We start from the raw sequence: 13,184 nt of genomic DNA on the forward strand, positions 1-13,184 counted from the left end.
GAGCATCTTTTCATATGAATGTTTGCCATCTGTATATCTTTTCTGAAGTGTCCAGATCTTTTGTGTATTTTTCTTAAGTAATCTCTATGCCCAATGTGGGGCTCAAACTCATGACCCTGAGGGCAAGAGTCACGTGCTCTGCTCTACTGACTGAGCCGGCCAGACACCCCTCTTTTGCCCATTTTTTAATCGAGCTGTTCGTGTTCTTAATGTTGAGTTCTTTGTATATTTTGTGTAATAGTCGTTTATCAAATGTGTCTTTTGCAAATATTTTCTGTGGCTTGTCTTCTTATTCTCTTTATGTTATCTTTCATAGAGCGTAAGTTTTTAGTTTTAATAAAGTTGAATACATCAATTATTTCTTTCTTGGATCATTCCTTCAGTGATGTATCTAAAAAGCCATTGCCAAACTATGTTTCGTCTATGTTTTCTCTTATGGTATCTTCTAAGAGTTTTATAGTTTTGCATTTTATTTTTTAATAAAGATTTTATTTTATTATTATTATTATTTTAATTGTTAATGTTTATTTTTGAGAGGGAGAGAGAGCACAAGCAGGAGAGGGACAAAGAGAGAGGGAGACACAGAATCTGAAGCAGGCTCCAGGCTCCAGCTGACAGCACAGAGGGCCTGATGTGGGGCTCGAACCCATGAACCATGAGATCATGACCTGAGCTGAAGTTGGACGCTCAACCAACTGAGCCACCCAGGTGCCCCTTAAAGATTTTATTTTTAAGTAATTTCTGTACCCAACATGGGACTTGAACTTAAAACCCTGAGATCAAGAGTCATATGCTCCACCAACTGAGCCAGCCAGGCACCCCTATAGTTTTGCATTTTACATTTAGGTGTCTAATTCATCTTGAATTAATTTTTGTGAAGAATATAAAGTCTTTTTTTAGTTTCAAAAAATTTTTTATTTTTGAGAAAGAGCAAGCGCATTGCATGTGCAGGGGAGGAACAGAGACAGAGGGAGAGTGAGAATCCCAAGCATACCCTGTGCTGTCAGCATGTAGCCTGATGGGGGCTAGGTCTCACCAAACAGGAGATCATGACCCTAACTGAAATCAAGAGTTGGACACTTAACAACTGAGCCATCCAGGTCCCACAGATTCTTATTCTTTTTTTTTTTTTTTTAATGTGGATGTCTACTTGTTCAGTACCATTTGTTGAAAAGACTGACTTGCTCCATTATATTACCTTTGCTCCTTTGTCAAATATCAATTGACTCTATTTATGTGGGCCTATTTGTGGGCTCTCTTTTCTGTTCCATTGATCTATTGGTCTATTTTTTTCCTTTTTAAAAAAAAAATTTTTTTTAATGTTTATTTTTGAGAGAGAGAGAGAGAGACAGACAGACAGACAGAGCGTGAGTAGGGGAGGGGCAGAGAGAGAGGGAAACACAGAATATGAAACAGGCTCCAGGCTCTGAGCTGTCAGCACTGAACTCACAAACTGTGAGATCATGACCTGAGCTGAAGTCAGACGCTTAACCAACTGAGTCACCCAGGCACCCTATTTTTTTTCCTTTTAAAAAAATTTTAATTCAAAGACAGTTGATGTATAATACTAGTCTTCGGTGTACAACATAGTGACTTGCCAATTACATACATTACAAAATGCTCACCAAAATAAGTGTAGTTACCCTCTGTCACTATACAATGTTATTACAGTATTATTGACTATATTCCCTGTGCTGTGCTTTTCATCCCTGTGACTTGTATATTTTATGACTGGAACTTTGTATCTCTTTATCCCCTTCACCTATTTTGCCCATCTCCCTCTCCTCTGGCAACTACCAGTTCTCTGTATTTATGAGTATGTTTTTTTTTGTTTTTTTTAGATTCCACATATAAGTAAAATCATGTTGTCTTTCTCTGTCTGACTTATTTCATTTAGCATAATACCCTCTACGTCTCTCCATGTTGTCATGAATGGCAAGATTTAATTCTTTTTTTATGACTGAGTAATATTCCATTGTGTAATACCACATCTTATTTATCTGTTCATCTGTTGGTGGACACTTGGGCTGCTTCCATATCTTGGGTATTTTTTTTTTTACTTGAATACAATGCTGATTTTATCCCAACTAAATAAAGCAATGCACAACTCACCTGGGCAGTAAGTTTAATTCAGGGGGCAAAGGCAAGAAACAAGGATTTTTTGTGTTTGCTTTAATTATCTGTCACTGCACATAGCTATCTTCCACACCTCCTCTCAGAAAATGCCGGCTAATAAATCCCATACAAAGGAACATAGGAAAGAGAAAAAGGGGAGATGGAATTCATCTAGCATACTGTTGAAGATGGTTTCTCCAAGTTCTCTTCTATAAACTGCTCCATCAATATGGCCCACTCTGGATTATTTTAGTATCATGACCATCTTCCCTGATTTTCATGCACAACATGGCCCACTCTGGATTATTTTAGTATCATGACCATCTTCCCTGATTTTCATGCACAGACTACATTCTTTGGGATGAGTGGGCATGTTGCTTCCACACATAGGGCTAAAGTCTCTGGGACATCCTGGTAATTTATACTGGTTGCAGTTTGGTGTTCTGAATTCTGAAGGTTGGCCAGACTCAGAATTCAAAAGAGTCCAGAGAGACTGCTAAGTCCCTGGCCAGGAGCAATAACACCAAGCACAGTGCCAAGAACACCATGCTCACTCTGTGGCCCGCCAACTGATCTTGGCCTGCTCCTGTGCCACTGCACCATATCTTGGCTATATTAAATAATGCTACAGTAAATATTTGTCTTCTCTATTGTCAGTACCACATGTCTGATTACTGTAGCTTTATAGTAAATCTTCAAGTCAGATTATATTAGTCTTCCAACTTTGTTCTTTTCCTTCAACATTGTGTTATTTTGGGTCTTATGCTTCTCCTTATAAACTTTAGAATCAGATTGTTGATTTCCACAATATAACTTGCTCAGATTCTGATTTGGATTGCATTGAATCTATATAGATCAAATTAGGAAGAACTGACATCCTGACATTATTGATTCTTCCTATCCATGAACATGAAATATCTCTTTGTTTATTCTTTTATTTTTCTGGGTATTACACTTGAAATTTAGTTCATTAATTTTAAGTGAGAATCTCAATTGCTAATCTATACAATACCTTTTTAAAAATTTTTCACATATGTTCTTTTTTCAGGTCATAAATAAGGTTCATCTTAAGGCAAATCATGTTGTAAAAAGAGATGTTGATGAACATTTAAGAATCAAGACTGTCTATGATAAAAGTATTGATGAGTAAGTACGCCATTATTTTGTCTTTTTAAAACTAAGAATCAAACTATTAAAGATATTTTCATCCAGAAGATCCATAGATGGAGCTATATGCTAATGCACCTTCAAGATGGAATTAAGCTAAAAATGCTTTTTAGTCTGAAAAGATAAAGGCCATGGGATATGATTAAAATCTGTATGTTATGAATAATTTAAACAGAACAGATGTGGATCTCCTTGGATGTGGTCAGTACACACCTAGAAGGCTCCTCTTCCTCAAAAAATTAAAAACTGAACTATGCTATGACCCAGCAATTGCACTAGGTATTTATCCAAGGGATACAGGTGTGCTGTTTCAAAGGGGCACATGCACCCCAATGTTTATAGCAGCACTATCAACAATAGCCAAAGTATGGGAAGAGCCCAAGTGTCCATCAACAGATGAACAGATAAAGAAGATGTGGTATATATATACAATGGAGTATAACTCAGCAATCAAGCAGAATGAAATCTTGCCATTTACAACTACATGGTTAGAACTAGAGGGTATTATGCTAAGCGAAATTAGTCAGAGAAAGACAAGTATCATGTGACTTCACTCATATGAGGACTTTAAGATGCAAAACAGATGAACATAAGGGAAGGGAAGCAAAAATAATATAAAAACAGGGGACTCTTAAATATAGAGAGCAAATAGAGGGTTGCTGGAGGGGTTGTGGGAGGGGGGATGGGCTAAATGGGTAAGGGACATTAAGGAGTCTAGTCCTGAAATCATTCTTGCACTATATGCTAACTAACTTGGATGTAAATTAAAAAATTAATAAAGTAAAAAAAATAAAATAAATAAATAAAATAAAAGAAGGCAACTCCTCATGAGTACTTGGAGGAAAAATAAAAGGAAGAACTGATATATGCCATAAGAACATTTACAAAATTATTAGCCAGAGGAATGATGGTGTAATTTTTCATTTAGCATAAGAGAGGTCCAGAAAACACGTAAGTTATGAATCTGTAATAGTGTATGAAGAGCTATGAGGAGTATTTGATGTCTTTCCTTATCCTTAATTTCCCAAATGAATGAGATAACATGATCATGCCTAGTGTTGTGCTTTGGTACAGAGTTAATTCAAATGCTTATTGAGGTAAATTGAGATTTTGGGGGACTGATACTAGATCCTTCCACAAAGCATTCCTTGGGGCCCCTGCCAGGTATATTCTAAACAAATGAGACAGTGCTGTGCTCCAGCATGGCAATTCTTAATGTTTCATGTCTTCATTTTCAGGTTGCTCCCTGAGAAAAGATACCTTGTAAAGGTATGTAATAAATACTCATGACTTGAATTTGATACTTAAAATGGGTGCATTTTATTGTCTATAAATTGGACTTAAAAAATAAATTTATTCATTTCTGTTTTGTGAATGAATAAAAAGTGTTGGTAATGAATGTATTTATCATTTCTTCAAAGGCATCTTTATGATGCACTCATCAAAACTTTTTTCATTTTTTTAATGTTTTATTTATTTTTGAGAGAAAAAGACAAAGCATGAGCAGGGGATGGGGGGAGAGAGAGGGAGACATAGAAACTGAAGCAGACTCCAGGCTGTGAGCTGTCAGCACAGAGCCCAGTGTGGGGCTTGAACTCACAAACTGTGAGCTCATGACCTGAGCGGAAGTCAGATGCTTAACCAACTAAGCCACCCAGGCAACCCTCATCAAAGTTTTGTCCTTATTTGATGCTGAACTAGTCTTCTTATTTTATAATTTGATAATAAATCAGTCTTCTTGTTTGCTTACTTGTTCTCTTATGTTTTGGGAGGAGAACATGCTGAACCTAGGTTGAAAAAAAATTTTTTTGAAATACGTTGAGAACACCATTTTCTTGGTGGAAATACTCATTCTCCTGAAGATGGGTTTATCTGATTATATGATATGCTAAAGTTGTCTTTAGAGGTGCTAACCTCCTCAGTTTCTTAACTGTTACAGAGTCACACATACACATTAAGCCGATTCCTTATGGGCCACAGAAATTGGTGAGATTGAAATTGATCTTCTAAACATAAGATTTTCCTAACATAAATTCCTTACTGTTAGAATCACCTAATCAGTCTCAGATTTGAAGTAATTTAGGTTAATAATTGAGATTTATATTTTCTAATTCTACTTAAGTAGAGATAGGGAAGGAATTTTTCACTTAGTGTTCTCTCCCCAAACTCAACTAGAAAATAAGGAAATTCCTTTGCTCCTAGACTCATTCTCTCCCCTGCCCCTTACTACGCAAACTTTGACTAAATCAGTATTCCAGAATTGTAAGGTTTTTCTCTTTTTTCCCCTCAGTCATTAATATCCTATCCTATACTTGTTTTAAATATAATTTGTCCTTTAACTATAACTCTGACTTTTTTTCCCAACTTTTATTTAGAACAAACTTTTTCCACAAGCTGTTTCTTATTTGGAGAAGACTTTTCAGGTTCGTAGACCTGCGGGCACTATCTTACTTAGCAGGTATGTCACATTAAGTACGTGTCATTTTCTTCAGTTGTTTAGTACTCTGACCTCCCCATTCTACCAGTATGGCAAATTATACTAGAATATTTTATTATGTTTGTCCTTAGAGACCAAACTGCACGGTATGTAAAAGGAATAATAAAGCACCTGTTAGGTAATCATTCTTTCCCTGATTTTCTTTTTATTTTGAGAGAGAGAGAATGAGCAAGGGAAGGCCAGAAAGATAGGGAGAGAGAGAATCCCAAGCAGACTCCGTGCTGTCAGTGTGGAGCCAGATGAAGGGCTCAGACCCACAAACCATGAGATCATGACCTAAGCTGAAATCCAGGGTCAGACACATAACCAACTGAGCCACCTAGGGGCCCCAAGATTTTTTTATTTTTAAGAAATCTTGCAACATAGGGCTTGAACTCAAAACCTTGAGATCGAGTTGCATGCTCCACCGACTAAGCCAGCCAGGCACCCCTCTTTTCTTGATTTTCTTTTATGATCTGCTGGGTCTTATCCTAAGGTGTAGTTGTCCCCTGTTTGCCATATCTCTTTCTTCCCTCATGTGTCTATAGTATTAGCTTATGAAGTATTTGGGGGTCTGAAAACCCAGGCTAGGAGGATTTCCCATGGAACCCAAATTCTTAGTCCACTTTTCTAACTAAAATAGTAATCCTTATTAATGAACTAATCTTGCAGCTAGGCTTTTTACAATGTTTTTAACTGCTGTGAACTTCTTTTTTTTTTTTTTTTTTGTAATTAAATTTTGATGTACAAATGAACTAAAGACAACGTGCAACAAACCAACACCAGAAGGAAAATGATCCCCATAGATACTGTACTGGGGAATTTGCAGAGCATACAAAATGCGGCCCAGTTATAGTGCCTGAGGAACACCTCCAGGTAATCAAATCTACTCCTAGCAATGTTTTTACTCTTTAGGATGAACTAAGAAATGGAGATTTTCAATCTGTGTCACCAAGAAATTTTTATAGACTTAAGTTTGAAAGCTTTATTCTTCATTACCAAAAGTATTTTAGTTAGCTGATTTTATTCTTTCATTGGTTTTCCTATTAATTTGATAATATCTTCTTTAATTTTTTTTTTCTTTTTTCCATTTATCTTATCTCTGGGACTGCTGAATCATTTCAGCTTAGAACTTCGTCTTTGTCTTCCAAAATATCTTTTTTTTTTTTTTTAAGTTTATTTATTTTGAGAGACAGAGTGCAAGCAGGGGAGGGGCAGAAAGGGAGAGAGAAAGAATCCCAAGCAGGCTCCACACTGTCAGCACAGAGTCCCATGAGGGGCTCCAGCCCATGAACCATGAGATCATGACCTGAGCTGAAACCAGAGTTGGATGCTTAACTGACTGAGCCACCCAGGTGCCCCTGTCTTCCAAAATATCATCTAGGAGGTATATACCTTAGTATTTTTGCAGGGCAATTTGACATTAGCTCTTAAAATAAAGAATATGTATGATATGCTTCAACCCAATTTGGAAACATATTCCATAAAAATACTTATAACTGTGCAATGTATATTCAAAGATATTCTTTACAAAATTATAAATATGCCTATATTGGTATTAAATTATGGTATAATTCTGTAATGGAGTACTATGCAACTGTTAAAGAATGAAGTAGATCTCTGTAGACTTGGAAAGATATTTATACTCTTAAATGGAAAAAAATGTTATAAGTCAGTATGTGTAGTTAACCTATTTTATTTAAGAATTATAGTCAATTTAACACAGTAAAACTGAAATAAAAACATTAAAAACAAAGTGTATGTACATATATATTAAAAAATAAAAGAACTAAAGAATCTGGAAACATACTAAAATATTAATGGTTTTCTTTATGAATTGGATTGTTTGGGGCTTTTCTTTGAAGAATTATACATTTTTATAATCTGATTTTTCATATTAAACATATTACTTATCAGGATGAAGATAAAAAATTAAAATGTGTATACAAGAAAACCAATTTATTATACATATGCATTTGAAAATATGATTATTGGGTGCCTGGGTTCTCAGTCAGTTAAGCATCTGACTTTGGCTCAGGTCACGATCTCATGGTTTGTGAGTTCGAGCCCCTTGTCAGGCTCTGTGCTGACAGCTCAGAGCCTGGAGCCTGCTTCAGATTCTGTGTCTCCCTCTCTCCCTGCCCCTCTCCACTCAACGCTCTCTCTCTTTCTCTCTCAAAAATAAATAAACATTTGGGGTGCCTGAATGGCTCAGTCGGTTGGGCGTCCAACTTCGACTCAGGTCATGATCTCGCAGTCTATGAGTTCGAGCCCCGCATGGGGCTCTGTGCTAACAGCTCAGAGCTTGGAGACTGCTTCGGATTCTGTGTCTCCCTCTCTCTGTGCCCCCCCCCCATGTTCTGTCTCTCTTTCTCTCAAAAAGTAAACGTTGAAAGAAAATTTTTTTTGAAGTTAGTATGAAAATATGATTATTGCTATAGCTGTTTTTCTCTGTTGAACTGTGTTCTCTAGCTATTTCCAGAAATGAATGTGTTACTGAACATTTACCTAGTAACCAAAATTAAGCATATGTTTAACTGAAGTTTACTTTGTAACTTTTATTAAGTTTTTTGAAGCTCAGTAAGGCTTTTTGGACCCCTATATTTTGGCACTAATACAACTAACTTATTCAGCTTTCATTTCTTTTCTCAAATTTCTTGAGTATAAAATGTTTTAGGGACATGTTTGAAAATTAAAACAACTTCTTAATTACATATCCAGCTTTTTTCCCAAGAAATTTAGAGACATTTTAAGACACATTTCTTTGCTTTTTTTCTAAGGTATTTTTGTTTGTTTTTAATTCTCTTGGCTTTTCCAAATTCTGCTACTTATCTACTTGGGGGTGGTGGGGGGAGAGCCTGATTAAAAAAAAAAAATTTTTTTTTTAATTTAGTTTATTTTTGGGGCGCCTGGGTGCCTCAGTCGGTTAAGCATCCGACTTCAGCTCAGGTCACGATCTCGCGGTCCGTGAGTTCGAGCCCCGCGTCGGGCTCTGGGCTGATGGCTCAGAGCCTGGAGACTGCTTCCCGTTCTGTGCCTCCCTCTCTCTCTGCCCCTCCCCCGTTCATGCTCTGTCTCTCTCTGTCTCAAAAATAAATAAACGTTTAAAAAAATTTTTTTTTTTAAATTTAGTTTATTTTTGAGAGAGACAGAACATGAGCAGAGGAGGGGCAGAGAGGGAAACACGGAATCAGAAGCAGGCTCCAGGCTCTGAGCCATCAGCACAGAGCCTGTGATTTTTTCTTTTTTTTTTTTTTAATGCATGAGTGATCATGGAAAAGAATGCTTAAAAATCACAATTTTTTGTTTTTAAAGAATTTTTTCAAGTTTATTTATTTATTTTGAGAGAGACAGTAAGCAGGGCAGGGACAGAGAGAGAGGGAGATAGGATCTGAAGCAGGCTCTGTGCTAACAGCAGAGAGCCCAGTGCTGGGCTCAAACTCATGAACCCTAAGATCACGACCTGAGGTAAAGTCAGATGCTTAACTGACTGAGTCATACAGGCACCCCTAAAGATCATAACTTTGTGTAACATCAACTTTAATAGGTTAAAGTAATTATAAATAGATGTGTTAGAGAAATAAGAGTAGACAATGTAATAAAATGGGGATTTTTTTTTTCTTCTCTTTATAAGCATCACTTACACCTAAGAAAACCCCCACAATTCACTGATTTTTTTAATTTATAAATTTGGAAATTATAATTGTTTAGAACTTTGAGAGAAGTTTTCTAAAAAGCAGATGTTATAAGGGCACAGAATTGATTAGAAAACTAGAAATTAAGGGTAATGTTGAGGTGACTTTACCTTTAAACTCATCTTTAAAAGGTAAAGATGACTAACTTTTTGTTTGTATTATATGAATTTTTAACTAATTACATGAATTACTTTATAATAGAAAATATATTTCCATAGATAAAATGTTTTTATTAATTTTGAAATAACTATACATTTACAGGAAGTTGAAAAAAAAAAGTACAAGGAAGTCCATTGTAATTGTCAGTTAGTTTCAAAGTTTAAAACTTTTTCTGTCTTTTTTTTGTGTCCAGGTTGGCTGCCCTTTATAAATAACAGTTGTTTTAATTAACATTATGGATTAGATTATGTTTATTATATGTAGATTATAATCATTTTACATAAAGTAGAAATTTTAGTGAAGCAAATTCAAAATTAGAGATAGGAACTGAGTAGAGGGAGGAATGGATTTGGCAAAAGTTGAGGGATAATAAATAAAAGTTAAATCGTATGAATTTAGAGTCTGGATTCACTATACATTAAAAGTCCCTACAGCTAATCTTGTCTCTGGTCTGATTTTCTTTTGCTTGCCATGGTGCAGAGATGCAGGGTCTGCCGTGGGGGTAAGTGGTCCTGTTTAGCAGTAGGTGTGCAAGACCAAGAAGGCGTCCGGGATGCAGACTTTGTTCTATATGTTGGTGCTCTGGCCACCGAGAGGTGCAGCCGTGAAAACATCATCTCTTATGCAGCCTATTGTCAGCAGGAAGCAAAAATGGACAGGTAAACTTTCCCCAGAGACTTATTCTCTAAGACCTAATTATGGAAACTCTTAACACAGGTTCTAAGTGTTAAGAGTACAAGAAGTTTGCATTTTCCAGATTGCCTCCAATAATAAGAAACAGCGCTTGGATGGGGGAGTGGGGAGAAAATGTCAGGTGATAGAACTATTATTCATATAGTAATGTCAGTACCAACTCTAAAGAAAAAGTATTGTCCAGAGAATTTTCTTTGGAAGTAAATAGCTCTCTAAGGAAACAATTTGAATTTTAATTTTAGCACTTCTGTGCTAAAATAAGTGTTTATCTAATTGTCATATAATTTGCCATGTCCTTCACTTAGATAAATTATCACTTAAAAAATTTAGAGACCTCTTATTTATTTACAAAAGATTTTTAAAAATTTTCCCAGTGAAGCAAGCTTGAAATGAAATGTTATTATATATGTAGAAGGTTGCCTGTCACACTCCAGACAAATCAAAGGCAGTAGAAATTGTCATATGTCAGAATAGATTGTAACATTCTCAAATTTAGGAGAATTAATGTGACCATTTCATATGTACATAGGACCATTGCTGAGGTCTTGAAGGTTCCTCTATCTATCAAGACTAGCTGACTTTAAAGAACTGTTTGACTTCTATTGATGAGTATTCATTTAAGGAAAAAAATGAAATTATTAGTTGAACCAAGTAGGCAATACAAAGGAAACACTGGTATATGCTACAGAATTATACTGTCAGTCCCAAAGGTGGTAAAGAGGTCAAAATGAGCATCATGGATTATGAGGAACAGTCTATTACCATGATGCTGTGTAACTGATGATCTGAAATCTAAAAAATCATTAGCTTCTAAGTGTTGGGAAAGCTTAGAGTCAAATGACTAAGTAAAGTGCTATGTTTTTGCATATATATATGTGTGTATATATATATATATATATATATATATATATACACACACATACCAGTGTTTATAAAAATACATGTGTTTAATAGAGTGTTCCTTTTTTCCTGAGAAGGTATAATTAAATTTATGATATTTTATAATTAACAGTGTCTCAGTATGTCTCAGGAAATGTGGTATTTTGAAGTGCTAAATGAATGATAAATTAAGTTACTTCATAAAATGAGATACTTTCTTAACGTAGATGTCTTTGTGAAATAAGCCTTCATAATGGTGGTGCTGCAAAATAGTGGTTATCTTAATTTGAACTAAACTGTATGGATTGTGAACACACACACACACACAATCTCATTTTCAAAATACTGTTGAGTTTCAAAGAATATTGTAAAACAATGTACATAATATGATTACGTGTGTGTGTGTGTGTGTGTGTGTGTGTGTGTGTGTGTGTGTGTATTACACATACTTGAATGTACTAAGGAAAAAGAAATAATTAGAATTGCCAACCATCCCAGTTTGGCCAAGACTTCCCTGTCTGAAAATGCTGGGAAACCCTTCAGTTCTGGGCAAACTGTTAGTAGCAGTTACCTCTGTAGGGGGGTAGGTTGTAAACTGGAATTTTCATGTTTTTCTTTATACATATCTATGTTATTTGGATATATAACTTTTTACAATGAGCTTTTACTACTTTTCTTAAAAGACACATTAAAGTGAACCTTATGTATTAGGAAGGGAATGGCTTCCTTTGGAAAATGGGGACAGGAATATAAAATCCCAGGTTGAGATGGGTCTAGAGTAGTTCATCTCCTTTCAGCATCTGACAATGCTGAAAACACCTAAAGTATCTAGTTGTCTTTTGGTGAGAGAATCCAGCACAGGAATCTTCACACAGATGAGAATCCCATAACCTAATTTCATATTTCAGGGTTTTTTGCACTGCTGTTATGTTTTCTTAAAGCACTTTAGCTTTTGGTTCACATTTGATATAAATGAGTAACTAAAAGAGTAAATGTTCTTTGTATCAGTGGAATTGAAGCTACTCATATATCTGGGAAAAGAATTGTTTTTTTCTGAGGAGCATGTTGATGTTGGAAGAAAGAGCAGTATCTGCATTTGTTCTTTCTTAATCTTTTGGATGAAAGAGAAACGTTCCTTCAAAACTGCCATATTAATTCATTCAAAGAATACTTGAATGCCTAATATGGTTTTTGCAGACTAAGTGAACAAAATAGACCCATGTACCTGCCTCATTCATGGAACATAGGAATTACAGAGGCAGGCAGATATTAAATATACTTAGAAATAAATGTGATTTCAAAATAGGATCAATACTTTATAGGGAAAAAAAGGGTGCTATAGCATAAAAGAGAACAAAGGGGGAAACATAATTTAGATTAATTAAGCACAGACGGCCTCTTTGAAAGAGTGAAACTTTAGGTGTAACCTGAACCTTGATGGGCTTCAGCCAGATAAAGAGTTTGAGGAAGACTTATGTTAGGAAAATTCCATGTGTGCCTGTTGTTTGGTAGAAGCCACTTCAGTGGACGCTGTTTTTGAAGATGAGAACTAAAGGAAATGCATTGGAGAGGCAGACAGGGATGTTTAATTCTAAATGCTGTAGGAAGTGCCTGATGGGTTTTAAGCCTGGCAGTGATATCCATTTTATATTTTAGAGGTCACTGTGGCAATGTTTTGGTAAGTGGATTATTTTCTGAGTATAAGTCTGTTGTTTTCAAGTATGAACAAAATATACCATATGTTTTTTACTTAAGGCAAATGTTACTTTGTATAAAGTGATTACATTTTGGTGAGTTTTTGGTATTTCTGTGATAAAATGTTGAGGTAGTGGTGGGAGAAAGGACTTTGGAGTCCTTACTGTTGTCTGTTTGCCACAGCTTTTGAAAGACAGGTAGGTACATGGTGTAACTAACTGAATTATATTGGGTACTAGTCAGGTCTTGGACTCTCAGGTTCTAGGCTCAGAAAGTGATAGAACTGTATAGATTCTAGAAAGTAT

At 35.6% G+C, this 13,184-nt stretch overlaps 1 protein-coding gene across 7 annotated transcripts in view; it reads left to right on the forward strand.

Annotated features, from left to right (window-relative positions):
• The window catches only part of LMLN (leishmanolysin like peptidase), a 93,654-nt gene that overhangs the window by 13,385 nt on the left and 67,085 nt on the right, over positions 1 to 13,184 (forward strand). For all 7 annotated transcript variants that reach the window (XR_006965625.1, XR_006965626.1, XR_006965627.1 and 4 more), the window contains exons 2-6: positions 3,164 to 3,261; positions 4,521 to 4,551; positions 5,658 to 5,740; positions 6,520 to 6,634; positions 10,093 to 10,271. Coding sequence is in view for 4 of the 7 variants with exons in the window: in XM_047098945.1 (XP_046954901.1) it covers positions 3,164 to 3,261; positions 4,521 to 4,551; positions 5,658 to 5,740; positions 6,520 to 6,634; positions 10,093 to 10,271 (506 nt within the window). In the remaining 3 variants the exon portion in view is untranslated. The remainder of the gene's footprint in view (positions 1 to 3,163; positions 3,262 to 4,520; positions 4,552 to 5,657; positions 5,741 to 6,519; positions 6,635 to 10,092; positions 10,272 to 13,184) is intronic.

This window comes from Lynx rufus, unplaced genomic scaffold (assembly GCF_022079265.1).
Source record: "Lynx rufus isolate CCGP_SWC_20201006 ecotype Redwood Valley unplaced genomic scaffold, mLynRuf1.p SCAF_5, whole genome shotgun sequence".
NCBI classification, from domain to species: domain Eukaryota; kingdom Metazoa; phylum Chordata; class Mammalia; order Carnivora; family Felidae; genus Lynx; species Lynx rufus.